General features: G+C 39.6%; 1 protein-coding gene across 1 annotated transcript; it reads left to right on the top strand.

Annotated features, from left to right (window-relative positions):
* The first annotated feature begins 1,234 nt into the window (after positions 1 to 1,234).
* Positions 1,235 to 14,838, top strand: LOC139734475 (uncharacterized). Its single transcript, XM_071645258.1, has 8 exons — positions 1,235 to 1,367; positions 7,525 to 7,909; positions 8,388 to 8,602; positions 9,344 to 9,507; positions 10,121 to 10,431; positions 10,930 to 11,146; positions 12,264 to 12,432; positions 13,158 to 14,838. Exons 2-8 carry the CDS (start codon positions 7,559 to 7,561, stop codon positions 13,399 to 13,401), a joined length of 1,671 nt encoding a protein of 556 aa, XP_071501359.1. The 5' UTR covers positions 1,235 to 1,367; positions 7,525 to 7,558; the 3' UTR covers positions 13,402 to 14,838.
* The last annotated feature ends 615 nt before the right edge of the window (positions 14,839 to 15,453 follow it).

The following is a 15,453-nucleotide window of genomic DNA, read 5'->3' as shown; positions in this document are numbered from 1 at the left end:
TGCAAATCGAGTGATTCATAGAAGCCTGCGTACACATGGGACCTAATAATCACCAGTTTCCTTTTTGTTTATGTCTAAATGAAATTAACGAGAAAGAGAAAGATTGTTTCAGCAAGTACTCATGTTGCAATGAATTTTTTAAAGAGCCGGCCAAGGATATTAATCAAAATAGGTGTTGATTTTCTTTTTAAATAACAGTGATTTACTTTGACAGGGACACATCAGATATTTTGCAAATGAGGTGTGAACATATTATTACTATTAACAAAAATGTGTGGAACTTAAATGGTATTTGAATACCATAGATCTTATTTCATGCCCAATCTTGGTGAAAAATCTGCTATTTCGCTAATGTTTGATTTACTCTTTAACACAGTCAGCACATCCATGGAGCAACTTATAGAGAATTTCCCCAAAGTTTCTACGTTGTAATGATAATTGCTTCGTGTGGAAGTGTTACTCGAGACTTTGAAGAGTAATGGATTTTGGGTGCTGTTTTGTGTTTTCCGCTTTGAAAATTTGTTGCAAAGGATGCAGTATGCTTCTGTCTCCCTTTCTCTCCTCTCTCTCTCTCCCTTTCTTTCTTTCGCTCGTTCTTTTTGTCTTGTCTGTGTGTGTGTGTGTGTGGGGGGGGGGGGTGTATGTGTGTAGGCGTGTGTGTGTGCTAGTGCGTATGCGCGTGTGTGTACCCTTGGCCAATTAACTTCCAGGAAAAAAAAAGGTTTGTTATTATCTTACTGTCCCAACTTTTGGCGTGATACAGCATCGTTTCGGGTGGCCGATCCAAACTCCCTTGCAGCTTCCAGATGGCAGGGAGGGGTGACTTGGCGCAGGGATAAAAAAAGGAAATATAATTCAATTAAGTGTCTTCCCAGAAGACGCAATTAAATTTGCCGTTGTTGCATAACATTTAAAGCGAAAAATAAAGATAGATGAATGTGAAGCTGTCCTGAGTGCCGCGTAAGTGCAAACCACTTTTGTTGACTCAATTTATAACGGACTGCCTTCGAATCGAGAGGATCAAATGCTGTGATTGGCATCATTATTTGTTCTCAAAATGTTTATAATCGCAGTCACAAAACGCAATATTGCATGTTGAGGTTTTAGTGTCTCTGCCACTCATAGCGCATCCTCTGTGAGAGACGAATTCACCCCTCTGAAAGAAATCGATAGTCCCAACATCCAACAGAAAGGCTGCCCGTCATTTTCGTGGCATCACGAGGCAAAAGCACCAGTGACAGTGAACATAATACTCTGCTCGACAGCGAGATCACAAGTCCTGTGGCCTGAGCTCCTTGTCGATCACAACAGCTCCATCGACGATCACCGGAAAGACTACCAACCTCAACACCTCGCCATCCGATTCGGTAAGAAGGTATATAATAATCAATTGTTATAATTCGCTTACCTTGTTACATTTATACACCGTGTCTTACACGCTTTAATAAGAAGTTTAGTTCTTGCCACATTAAGAAGTTATCGACATGACGTGATATGATGCATCGATCGTGCTTCTGATTTAACGATCATAATCATTGAAAGCTTTCTTCCTCTTAAGAGTCATAACGGCTCCGAAACTCTTATTTCTTTTTCTAGATAAAATACGCACGTATATTAATATGGCTGGAATAATTACAGGTTGATGATTTTCGCAAACGCGCAAAGATATTGAAGAGTTTAAGTGAAACCTGAGAACCGATGACTTCTAACAGAAAAGAATAATTTGTATGTTTTGGATTATCTACAAGCTTTGAACATTGTGGGAAAAAACAACAACAAAAGAATCCCTGGTATTGGAAACAATACATTGACATGTGTAGGTAAAATGCGGCGTTCGAATGACATTTAAAAGCAGGCAAACAAACAAAATAACGATAGAAACACAAAGATATTCTAAAGTAAACATGATATCATTTCAAATGCGAGAATCATGTACACGAGAATCAAATACAGACTACGCGATGGTATAACTTCAATGCTTTTTAGCAAAACAAATGAATACATGAATAAAAAGATAGATACGTGGGTAGGTAGATAGATAGATAGACAGAAAGACAAATGAATACATAGATAAATAAATGAAAGAGATGGTCGCACTTCCACAAAAAAAAAACAATGCGTCGATAGCCTCACAACTTTTTACACGCAGGCGCAGTCATGGCAGTAGGCTGGAATACCGAATTCGTTTGTTGACCATAAAGCAGCAGCAACAGACCAAACGGCAAAACAAAACCAAGTACGATTACAATATCTTTGTGTCTACAGTTACTAAGTCCCGTACTGACATCAGAATTTTTATCATACTGCTTGTATAATGTATTCAAATACTAGTATATGTTAAGTAAATCTATGCCATGACTAGTGTAGAGATTGGTCTGAAAGCTGACCTCAATATTGCTTATAATACTTCCAGAAGTGACGCACCTCATCCCATCACTTTATGATGTCGTCCCGCCAATGTATATTTATGTTTACACTCTGTTTTGGTTTACACAAAATAATGAGAAACTCTGGAATTTGTGCCAAGGGTGATTACTGATGAGGATGAATCATGTGAATTAGCTTGATAATGAATTTCCCTTAACGCGGTCAAGGTGTGGTTGAAAAAAAAAAATCGTTGTGACCTCTGCAGGGAAGTCACTGACCGACTTTTGTGATTAACAGTTGTCCAACCTGATTGTTCGCGTAAATAATCAATTGCCATTTCAGTTAGTACACGAATTGAACTTGCATTTCCATGATGTTCGAGTTTGATAAAACTGAGTAAAATCAGAAAACAGAATATAAGCGAAGTTCTATTGATACCGGATATAGAGTAAAAAGAATTTAGGAATCTTAAACACTGTATTTTTTTCCCGTCAAATATGATGTGACCATGGTGTGAAAAAAGGAGACAGACGTCATTTGAGATGATACATTTTCAATCAAAGGTGAATTTCCGGTCCGTGCACCTTCAGGTTTCTCATATAGGTCACTCATCATACCTTAATGCTAACCTTCATACCTTAATACTAACAAAGTTCCAAAGATGTCAGCAAAATTATACAGTAACGAAAATGAAAAGTTTACGCCCATACCTACATACTATTTGTAGTTTCATCATTCTGCAAGGTTCTTCTATAAACATGTCCCGCTCAGGACAGCCATTTTTAAATAGCATTGGTATTGTGAACTTATTGCTATGACAAGAGTGGTGGTGCTGAGCTTAACGATGAACATCAGTTGAGCGTTGTCTAGGCATGTATCGTGTATGGTGCAAATCATCTTGAAAACGTCGACTTATCTTACATTGAGCAGGAAATGACTCCGAGGAAAAACAGATCAAACGTCAGGTGAGTTATCAATTCTCTCAGCTCAGGGATTATGCTTTTCACGTGACCTTAAAGGTATAGATTCTATTATTTCTTATAACTTATTGTAATAATGTTATGGTGCGTGTTTCCAATTAAGATAACAGCACATTTTTTTCTCTCTTTTTTTTTGATATCGGGACAAAGTAAGAAAGTCGTATAATTTAGATGCCTAACATATATCCACGAAATTTTGATATTTGTCCCAAACGCTTGCAATATATGCCAGTATGAACTCGGAAATATGATGCCTTCATAATAACAAACCGATAGGTTTCACACGAAAAGTCTTTTTTTTTTCTTGCCTAAAACTACAAGAATGACCGCCTCCTTTCTTCAAAGTATATCACTGTAGCCGAGTTCTTACAATATTATAATATAATGATTTGATATCAAGTGTGTTTATATAATTCAAATGCTTTTTACTTGAAGAAACAGAAAATAGGAAGATTTGATATTCGTGGACGTAAATGGGCTTAGGCGGCCATGACGTCATCGCGTCATCTCACACTTACATACTAGTACATGACTATGACTATGATGGAAATCTGTTCTTGATAAATATTTGGAAATGTAGAATTCTACATCAACCTCAAATCTGTCCGATTTGACTATTTAACTTTCATTATTCTATGTGTCATTTTTTTTGATCCATTAAGCAAAGTCGACTCGATTACCCGAATAGATTGGATGTTTCACTTTAAAGGCACCATTAAGTATGACCTCTTGCACAAGAGATATATGTACACACTGTGATATCGTAACTGGCAACAACTGCGACAGCTGTAAAAACAAGTGGGAATCCTTTACAATTGCTTACTGTCGCTCTCGTTGAGTTGCTATAAAGGGTAGGTAACAGTTATGCTATTCTTCGACACTACACTAGATCACATAAAAATGTTCAGCTGCTGTAAAGAATTGCGCTTTCCGTTTTTAATTCCCACAAAAGTCCATTATATCCCTTTCTGTAGCAGCCAGAGAGAGGAAACAAAAGAAACTATTTCACTGTTTCTCTTTTTTGTCTCATACGCTTCTATCACGCTGATCTCAAATACATCTAATCACAGTATGCAATATGAAAGTCATTACCTATATTATGAGCAAAAAATTGGGCACAAAATATTGTCATTGCTTTGTTATGTTGATTGCCAAGAGTTCACATGTTATGATTTACAAGGACTCATGATTTCCCAGAGTCAACAAGCATTGGCCAATTCACAACGGGATTCTGAAATCCTGTAAGAATTTGCACAAGTCCTGTCAAGTTCCTAAAAAGTTGAACTGAAAAATAATCAAGCTACACGGTATCACTATATATATGACTATTATTCTTCGGGACAAAAGTAACACTGAAAATGATGATATAGAGTAGATGCCTTCTCTTAAAATGTGGGACTTTTGCCAATTCGTGCAATCTCTGCTTTTTTTTAAATCTCTCATGTTTATTATTTTTCAGTTTGACAAACAGTCCTAAAATTAGAAATCACGTGATACAGGTTGACAGATAGCTCTTGAAACTTAGTCTGGCGTTATCCTTAACGATATCTAGTTTATTTTTTGAATAGCACGTGCCTTCAATGATTCATTTTCGCTGTATTCACGACAGACTCTATTTAGCATTGTTCGGGGAGTGACAGGGTTAAATAATGAAATGGAACTCTGAAATATGATTTATCTCTCCGCTTCATCGGAGGAAAAAAGAAATTGACCCAATCACCTTTGACCCTAGTCACTCTTCGGGTCTAGAACAACTCTATCAAAATAATTGTTTCGATCTCATGGCACCGTGACGTTACTTGACATCTCATAAAACTTTCGATGAAAAGAAAACAGTCTCGAGATCTGTACCGATTTGAAGGGTCACATGGTCGGACCCTAAATGGAACATGCTGAGAGCTCACCCATCTTAGTCCCAGGAAGTGAGAGATGTAGGGAAACTTTCGGGTTACCTTAGAGGTGGTTTCTCTGCCGGGAAGAAAGGGAAGAGAGAGGGAGGAATGATATTGGGGGATGCAATGATCGTAGGTGCAAAGTAAAGTCAGAAAGAGATAAAGGCAGAAAGATGAGAGGAAGGGAAGAGTGCTGGCATGCTTTGGGGCAAAGAGAGCACAGTGAAGCACATACAGATGGAATTAATTCCTCTCAGAAGTTAGTTCGTCCGTGGATTTCCTGTAAATGAAAACGAGAGTGAAATGTCAAAACTATTGATTTGTTCACCTCTTTTCTTAATTATTCATTAATTCTTTGGTTCATGAATCATTCAATCTTTTGACCGGCCAATGATCAAACAGTCAATAATCGAAGAGATTTGCAAAAGAGGTTCACGCTGATCCCTTTAATGTATAGGAACGGTTAAACTGCCAATGATTGCGGAGGAAGGAACAAACATTAGAGGGAGTAGAAGATATGACTATATCCTGTATATGCTGCTAGTCATAGGACCTCGAGTGATAACGGGAATCCATGCTCTTTCCTTATCGCTATTGTCAGACGACATACATAGATAATCATGTAAAGGAAAACGGAATCGCATCAGGACCTATCTTAAATAGGGGATATCGTTCGCAGCTGCATTTCTTTATATGCCAATGATGTTCATTACGAAACAATAGTAATAGACCTTGTATATGATGAGTTTGTTATATCTTCTTTTCGTGCCTGTAAAACAGCCATGTATACTGTCAAAACGATCAAAGAAAGTCACACGTCAACAATGCTGTTAAATTCTGCTCCTTTTCTGTAAAATCCTACGGTTTTGCAATTAGAAAATCGCCTGTTTTCGGGAGTAAAAAAGTGTCGATATTATACTTTTCTTTTTCTGTGAACGTTTCTAGGACACACATAAAGTATTCTAAAACATTGCCTCCGTGTTATTGTTTTATTCTCTCTCATTCCATATAGGCCCTACCAAGCTGAATTCTTGTAAAAGGGATTGGAATTAATTAAAAGGGTATTCCACATTAAAAAAGCGAAGCAAAAGCTGTGACTTGATTGCGAAATTTCTTCTTATTCGGGGTTTCCATGATCGATTTTTTTCTTTTTTTTTTTGCTAGACATCCTCGTAATATTGTCATAAACGATCAAAGGGCCAATTAAAACTCCTCGGAATGCTGGCTTGCCTCTTCTTGTAAAAAGCAACCACAGTACAAAACAAGTCGTTATGTGCTATCCTATTTTAGGTGCTCAGCTCTGTATTACGACATCGTGAGCTCTCCTTTGGTTTTACTGCAAAACCGCTGTATAAAGATAACTGAAAACTAGTATAGGCTCATCCAGAGGCAAAACGGTCGATCTCAGTGCTTTAATTGTTTGTTTATTCATTGTTTTAAAGAAGATCACACTCACATATACTACTGCTAGGGGACTAGATATGTGATAGCAGTTGAGTATGGAAAGGATTATTTTCAAAAATCACTTCATCCCCATAATGTTCAGGAATATAACGCATTCAAATATTGAAAACGCGTTTTGGTTGTTGTTGTTTTCTTTCAGACAAAAAGGGCATGTGATACACATTTGAAAACTCCATAAAAGACTGAATTCGGGACGGAATAGTCGGGATACTTTACTTGAATATTAAGTACGTTAAATGGATGGCACAATAATGATGTTCTTTTCTAGGGTATAATGATGGAACACCCGTAAATTCGGCTCTGTGCATTTTTTGTCTATAACATAAGCATCGTTTCTCGAGTTATAAGAGGGGACGAATGACGAAGAGACAGTAGTGGGAAGGGCAATGACTCGGGACAGAGAACAAACTGCACCCAGCTGTCGATGTCGAAACAGTTAAGTGACGTTTACCTTTGTCAGGATATTTCAGGCCTCAGTAGAACTTTACTCGGAAATTTGTCGCACGCATCGAGACCGTGGAGTACACAAAGAGCCACTGACTCCGCATCTGCAATCAATGTTTTGATTTAGAATAAAACCACCTCCAACAACACAACATCAGAAACAAAAAGAACAAAACCATAGAATACAAACTAGGGAAATTTTACTACTATCGGGTGTCTTTCATAGGTTCAGGTTCCACTTACTTTGACAAGTACGCTTTGCGTATGTGTGGTTCCTAACACAATTGAGAGTAAAGCATTATTTGTTTTATGACTTACCTCCATCGTAATCGATTTCTGGATTAACGATGAATATTGGTATTGCCACTGTTTTCCAGTATTTAAAGTATCGTCGCCAGGAGCAAGACTTCAATGATGGCTATATCCCCTCTTTGCTGCGGTGCGCTTTTTGTCGCCGTTCTGGCTACGGTCGCGCACGTGACCGTCTGCTTTGTTCCTCCTGAAGAACGACCGATTATCCTGGACAGACCGGGCTCGAGCTCGCGCAGACCAACCTCGGGCGCGCAGACGAACTCGAGACTGGCCAGGGTGCCGATTTCGAGCGGGGTCCAGGCACCCATTCCCCCGCGAGGAGCGGTCGACCCAAACAGAGCTATGCTGGCAGGAATTCACCGGCGACTGTCTGTCATGGACAACACGAACGCCCAGCTGAATGCCAAGTTCAGCAGGTTGACTACACAGGTGTCATCTCTCGTCGGGCAGGTAAGTCTAACATGCCTAATCCATTCTCTCGTCACTGTCCTCTGTACATCACTACCTTGCCTCTTGATCTCTGGACAAAGCACTGTATTTTATAGGGACCATTATCACACATGCTCATTCAATTCTGAAAAAAACAAACATTTGAACTACTGCTTTGAAAACCATATTTTCGAATTCAAGAAGAACTTCTTGTCTTCTTGAGCATGCCAGTTATGGATCAATCGGCTGATGAACGTATCTTCAACATTTGTGTTGCAAATGGTGTATACCTGTCGCAAATTACAAATTACAAATGGTTACAAATATGTTGTATTTAAGTGATCTCACTGTGACTATCTCTAGCTTGTTTCTCTTGTTTCTGTTTCAATTATTGTTCATATTGTATCTTTGTAAGTTTGTTTAAGGGGTAGAGGGACTGGGAGCTAGTTGCCCTTTAACTATGAACCTGGTAATGGTTTGTCGTGTATTCCTATTTCAGGTCCAGAATCTGCATACCCAGCTGAGGGTCCAAACGGCCCAGAACGTGAGAGCTGCTGCCAGATCGGACCTTGAGTCTAGGATAGTGCGGCTTGAGACCGAGAATCAGGAACTGCGAGAGTTCCTCCTCCACTTCGAGCAGTTCTTCAACAGGTTGATGAGTGAAGACCCTTCGTCCTACGACCCTGCGTTAGAACCGTCCCAGCGGTTGTCAAGGTAACAATTAGTTGTTTCTTAACTTCTGTCATTGCCATCGTATCAAGTATCTGCAAACAAGCTCTGAAAAATGTTTCTCTCTCGTGTGATGAAATTTTGGAGAGGATATCTTAATGTCATCATTTTGACTGAAGGTACCTTTTTCATTCCTGTGGAGTCTGCTCCCCAGTGATACCCTTGTTCTTTTCCAAATTAGACGGGTGCAAATGTTTTAAACTAAGTAAGAAGGATATTAGAGTAATTCAATATGATTCTTATAAAGCACGATCCATCTCTGTCACAAACTATACTGTATACATTGACCAAAGGCATATCATCTTACTATTAAAGCTCGACGATAAAGCTAGACGTGTTTCCATACTACTTTGTTTGGAACTTTGCATCTACACATGGTTCCTCCAAAGTCGCTGATACCAGACACACAAAGGTCTAAAAAGCTTCAGAACACTTCAAATAGACATGCAAGAGGAAATTTGATTTAGTGGCAGTTAGGGTGCCATGGACACACACGTGACAAAAAAAAATGAATTAGCTATAAAAAATCAAACAAACATAAAAAAAAGAGAGAGAAGACTATAAAAACAATGGGCATTTCAGGGGTGTATTCATCGATGTGATAAGGGGATTTGGGGACAGGTAAGATGTCTCAGTAGAAGGAAAAAAAATAAAGAAATGAAGCTACAGAAAAAAAAAAATGGAAACTGCTGAACACGTTACAAATTTATGTGCCACCCCGTATAGACTCCATCAGTATCTGGGAAATGCCGAGGCCGAGCTGATGAGTGTTGGAAGCCGAACCGTCATTTCTTCACACGACCCACCGTCTCTGGACGGCATGGATGCGGAAGCAGATGGCATCATGACATCAACAGAGCGCTTGGACCATGCTGTGGTACTTGGATTGTGTGAGTCTCTTTTACAGTTTTTGATTATCTGTCCTCGCATGTCAACTTCTTCTTATCAGACTTATCAATGTTCAGATACTGAATTCGTGAAATGTAGGATACCGGCTTAATCTTTCCTTTATTTCATCGTAGAGAAAGGACGAACAATTGAAATAGTTGCAAGAAGGAAATATTATGGCGAGAGAAGAGTTCATGAAGAAATTGAACTGTGAAATAAATAGGTGTAAATGAAAGGAAACGTTTGAGATTGATTACGGTCGTTTCGCTTTTCATCTCGGTACTGACTTATGATAGTCTATGTATTATCATCTCATTCGTATTGGAAAAAAAAAGGAAACATAAACGACCCTTATTCGGCGGGAAATAATATCATTCTCTCGATAACTCTTTCTTGAAGTTTCGATTCTGTCCCAGGTCAAGAAGATGTATCAACAAAAGTTGAATAATCCAAAAACGAAGCATAGAATATCTACCACAATCACAGTTGTGAATATTCTACTCATTTGGGCGTACTATTTTACCTCATTCAAGTGGATTTGTAATGTGTTACTAAAAGGTATTTTTTTGCTATATTGATATAAAATCAAATCAATTCGTATCGAATCTGATGAAGCTCCCGAAGCCGTAGGATCAGGCGATCGCCTAGCGCCGGGGAGGGGGTCTTCTTCGCGAGGAACAAGCCGCGGAAATGCGGGTCCTTCTGCAGCTTCAGCTGGCGGAACGGCTCGCGACACTGACGAAACCACGGGTGGGGTCCACCTCACAGAGCAACAGGCAGATCAGCTAGTTGCTGCACTGGAGCGACTGGACGAACAGAACGCCGAGCTGACCACACGGCTTCGTACTCTGGAGCAGGAGGGGGATCGCTCGACTGGGCCTGTAGCCGCAAGGGGACCGTCGTCCAATGATGAAATCACATCTCAGGTACCAAGTAGACCTACATCATCAAATAATGTTGCGATTTTAAGAACATAATATACACAACTTCAGACACAGTTCCCTGTTATATCTTTTGATTATTCATTGAACTAAAGCTCTTTTCATAAGGCACGGTGTGTCATAGATCACATTGTACATAACATACAGTCAAGATCGGCCCTGTACATCTTCAGGTTCTGTAGAAAAAACAAAACAAAAACAAATCAAACTTTTTGATCTACGCGACAAGAACGAAGAACTTGTACATTGTCGTACAGCTTGAGTTTCCCGAAGCTAGCGCAAAGGCTATTAAATGTTTGGATGTCGATGTATGCATTTGTAGTGATCCTTATTTTTACGAAGACAGATTTAAACATATTGTGAAGATGACTCATCTATCTGCGGCATTAGATTGCAACATTTCTGTTACGAAATAAGATCATTATTCGATATCAATGTCACAATACCTCATGAAATAAACATCTGTTCTACGCCCTTCCTCAGCTCTTGGATAAGGTAGACTTGCTTGAACAAGTGGTGGCCCTTCAAGCGTCGTCTTTTCTCGACGACGACACCGTCACGACGTCGAGGCTTAGTGGTAGCGGCGTCCAGAGCCGGGGCAGCCCATCGATTGCCAGCAGCAACAGGGGATCCAGACCGACTTTGAGGGATGATGATATTGCTATCATGAAAGACGTGCTCGAGGAAACTCGTTCGGGATGTAAGTTCGATCTCACATTTTGGCTGACCACGAGGAATAGTAATGATCGGATTTTTTATTTCATAATCATGAACGTGTTAGTGCGTGTTTGTTTGTATCAATTCCAGCTAAAATCATGCATTAAGAGATACAGCAAACAAATATATTTATATATCTGCAAACTTGTTTTAATAGATAAGTACTTACTAAATGCAATGATGGCTAGCCATATTAATTAGCTTTAGGAGCTTTGTCTGAGCTTGGCACAGCTGACGTTCTGAAGGATCATTAGGGGTCATCATTGGTTTTATTCAGTGCTCGTACTATTTTCCTGGATGGCTCTGTCAGTGTCATTCCCTCAGCAATGGTAAAGGTACCCACGTGCACCAGGGCCAAGAATGACGTGTACCGCGGGTAAGACATGTGTCTTTGGCATCGGGCAAGCTTCGACTCTAAATCCTTAGAATAGCCATACACACCATACCGCAGTGGGCCAATTCCCTTTAATATATCAAATAGGGTTTGAGGAGTTTTTCCCCTCTACTCCTTCATGCTGTATCATATGTACATCCGGTTCGTGTCTCTCGCGTCGCAAACAGACACACATTATGCTATGAACGCCCAGTAGGTGATCTTTTGATCGTCAAGGTATGAAAGTTTTGAAAAGGTAATTAGGCCTACACTGTAGCTACAATGATAGCAGTGAACTCCTAAAAACATTTGCACGAGATGTGAATTTCCAATTGAAATATTCACAGAGAATCTGAACTGTTTTCACTCTAATCCGACATTATGGAAGATATTAACCATTCTCCACTCAGGGTGTAGGCAGGGGATAAACATGGCTTTGCAAATGAACCATTCTGGTTAGGACGTTAATATCCAAAACAACAAACACACAAACAAATACACAAACAAATTAATAATTTTGGTGGTACATACAGAAGACTTGTCGTCAAGTGATGTCGGAGCCTACATGCAGACAGAGATAGAGAGATAAGCCATGAAATGAGTTACCCACTTCACATCAAACCGTGTTTCAAAATACCATTTTACGATAATGTGTGCATGCATGCAATGATCGTATATTATTTTGACGAATCTTTCTTTTTTTTTTTTCTTCATCGTTTCTTCACAGCGTCGCGAAAATCAGCATTCTCGGTGGCCCGTACGCGTTCCATGATTGGCTCGAGCTCGCCACAGGTCGTCACTTTTGATCACGTGTTCGTAAACAAAGGCCGAGACTTCGTTCAGGGCAATGGTTCGTTCGTGTGCGAGAGGGCGGGCTACTACTTCATCACATTCACGTAAGCCTCCCTTCGGTTCTATTATAGCTTGTTGACAGGCTTTCTATTACCCTTTCCTTTTCTTATATCTGATCGCATTTGTTAACTAGATTGAGTTCCTTATTCAAATACTCTGATTTCCTTTCGTACATAATATTCGAAAATACATTCCAAGCAAAGAAGAAATCTACAACAGCCCCGCGCAGGAAAGGGTTGTGGTGTCCATCGTTCCCTGTGTGCTTGTACGGGCATTTTCTTTCATGACGCCGCAATAGCGTATGATAATAGTAAAGTTCTGACCATATTGAGACACAAAGCCAACCGGACAATATGGCGAGCTCAAAGATTTCCTACAAAGAGTAGAGAGAGAAAACAATATTCGAATCCCCAGGAATATCAAATGTTGCATATAGCTGAAAAAGAAGAAGAAAAACATGATTTCTGCGAGAATCCACCATTATGGTGGATGATCGGGGGGGGGGGGGGGGGGAGGGGGAATCGACATGACTGGTATGCACACAGAGTGAGCGTATGTCCTTTGTCATAAGTAGTGCGAAATCATGATCATTACACGACCGCTGTTGTTTGACCGATACAAGTTGACTCGAGATCTCACTGTCTCCGGTAGGTATAGTCCGACTTTTAGGAAGTTTTATCGACTATCGATTTTTCTACCGACATGACCGACTTGTAAGATAAATAGTTACCCTGCTCCCTGTTCATTCTCCCAATCGATGCACACACAGATTTCGATCATACGACAACTTCTTTCTGGGAGTTACCCTCATGAAGAACGAAGAAGTCATCACGGCTATTTACACCGACGCCCACGATCGCAATGTGATGGAGAGTCAGAGCGTGATGGTCCATCTCGAGCGAGGGGACGCCCTCTATCTGCGGCTCGGTCCGTCCGAGAGATTCGGTATCCATAGTGACACAAAGTTCAAATACGTCACATTTAACGGCTTCCTTGTGTACAGCGGCTACTGAAAACTGCGGATTCAAACGATCGGATTTCCCCGGCGTATCCGGAGGAAATGAACTGACAAAATAAGTATGCTGTACGCATGTATACTCATGTGAATTTCAAGTACACCCGAAGAGTGTCACAAGACAGACGACTGAACACAGAATATCAAACACATAATCTGGGACGGGAAGAAGGAAGGAGTGCATATCAGTTCACTCAATGAATAATGGATGGACTTTTTTTCCTATGTAATTATTATCATTGTGATTTTTTTTTCATTTTTTTTTCTTTTTATTAACAGGCTCTTGATGATGTGTATTGAAAAGATATTTGATAACTATTGTCGCGCTGTGATGCAGTGGTTGTGATGTGGAGATAATTATGATGCTAATCCAACCCTTTTGTACAAATTATACTTAAGGTGTAACTTAACTTATGTCTTTGTCATTTAAACTCAAAAGAAAGGAAATTGTTGAAGGGTGATGTTGTAGAGCAGTACTTTGTGTTACTAGCAAAGAAAGAAGTAAAAAAGTACTTTCCACTTTTATTTGTAGCCTGCTAAATACGTTTGTGCAAATACATACTATGCCTTTTTGAATAGGGAGTTTGTAAACAAAAAAAAGAAGAAGTGAATAACACTTACATTTTCCTTTGCATGTTACAGACACCTGCCTTTATCAGTTTCTTTGAAATTGGAAATTGCTGAAAAAAGTGCATTCTGAATTTAGGAAAGTGTAAACAGCAATAATGTATGAATAGACAAAATGTCGGACCCTACGATATGTATATCTCGTGTATCTTGCTTTGCAACTCTCCGAAGAGAGGTTATTTGCGGTAAAAAAATGCATGCCCACTTGACATATTTTTCATGAGATTAAATCGCGCTGATAAAACTCCTTTTGAAGAAAGAGGAGGGGGAAAAAATAGAGAGGGAGGGGTGGTAGGAGGGAGAGAGAAAGAGAGAGAGAGAGAGAGAGCCTGGGAGAGAGAGTGGCAGAGAGCGAGGTTGTATTATGTGTACACGTACATTGTAACGGTATCTATGTGTGAGAGAAAGAATGGATAGTTATACAATATACTCTGTATAGATGTAGTTTTAGAAAATTTTCGTGTGTGAAAAAAAAAATGTATCAATACCTACTGAAGTTTTGCACGCCTCTAGGCGGCACATGTATACAACCGTGATGATTAGTATTCAAGGAGTGAAATTCAATGGCATAATGGTGTGGGCATGCACTTACTACTGGTACACGTGTACATGTATTTCGGACAGGATTTTTGTAAAACACGCAACTGTACTTTGTTACACTCGTATAATAAAAACCCATTCTAGTACTCATAGATTATCTATACAAATACTGATAACTAGATGTACCATCTACATTTTGTAAAAGCAAAAGGCGCCGAGTATTAGTAAAGTGTTCGAGAAGGAAACAAAATACACATAACAAAATGTTAACGGCTTTGGTTAACAGGTAGTTGACCTAAATAATAATTGTTTGTCTCCTTTCACTCTGTTGCGTCGTCCCCTGCATGTATTATACCTGGTGAGTTCAATGTGTAAACTACATGATCGTGTGTGTACATATGCACTATGCATACAAGTCATGTACATGTAGATGTATGTATATGACTGTATAATATTATGCATGTATGTATACCAGTAGGTCTACACTTTACATACATACATAAATACATATTATAATATATGTGTGTATGATATGTAAAGTGTCATATTATGACCGTATGTATGCATGAACCAGGGGCGGATCCAGAAATTCCGTAAAGAGGGGGCGCACGCACCCCTCCCTCATTTTTTTTCTTTTGTTTCAACAAAAAATAAAGGGGGGGGGGGGGCGTGCGCCAGTTGCGGTCCTCCCTGGATCAGCCACTGTGAACGCTTATGCAACACTAATGCAAAATAACTTTACCAGTGATTAACTCACAATGAGGACCAGTAAGTTTGTTACTGGTTAGCCCAAGAAGTTCTTTTTTTTTTTATTAACTGTTTTGCTGTCGGAAATAACTGTATAACACGGAACCCCTTGGTATGAATGAAGTCAAAGCATGAA

The sequence above is a fragment of the Diadema antillarum genome, unplaced genomic scaffold (assembly GCF_040938485.1).
Source record: "Diadema antillarum isolate AM-2024a unplaced genomic scaffold, OU_Dant_1.0 seq00000527_RagTag, whole genome shotgun sequence".
Lineage (NCBI taxonomy): Eukaryota > Metazoa > Echinodermata > Echinoidea > Diadematoida > Diadematidae > Diadema > Diadema antillarum.
This window is presented reverse-complemented; position numbering and strand designations above follow the sequence as displayed.

Bases quoted from the DNA above. Each gene is read 5' to 3' on its own strand.
- LOC139734475 (XM_071645258.1), top strand. From the start codon at position 7,559: ATGATGGCTATATCCCCTCTTTGCTGCGGTGCGCTTTTTGTCGCCGTT. The intron at 10,432-10,929 runs GTACCAAGTAGA...GCCCTTCCTCAG, and splicing joins ATGATGAAATCACATCTCAG to CTCTTGGATAAGGTAGACTT. The intron at 12,433-13,157 runs GTAAGCCTCCCT...ATGCACACACAG, and splicing joins TACTACTTCATCACATTCAC to ATTTCGATCATACGACAACT.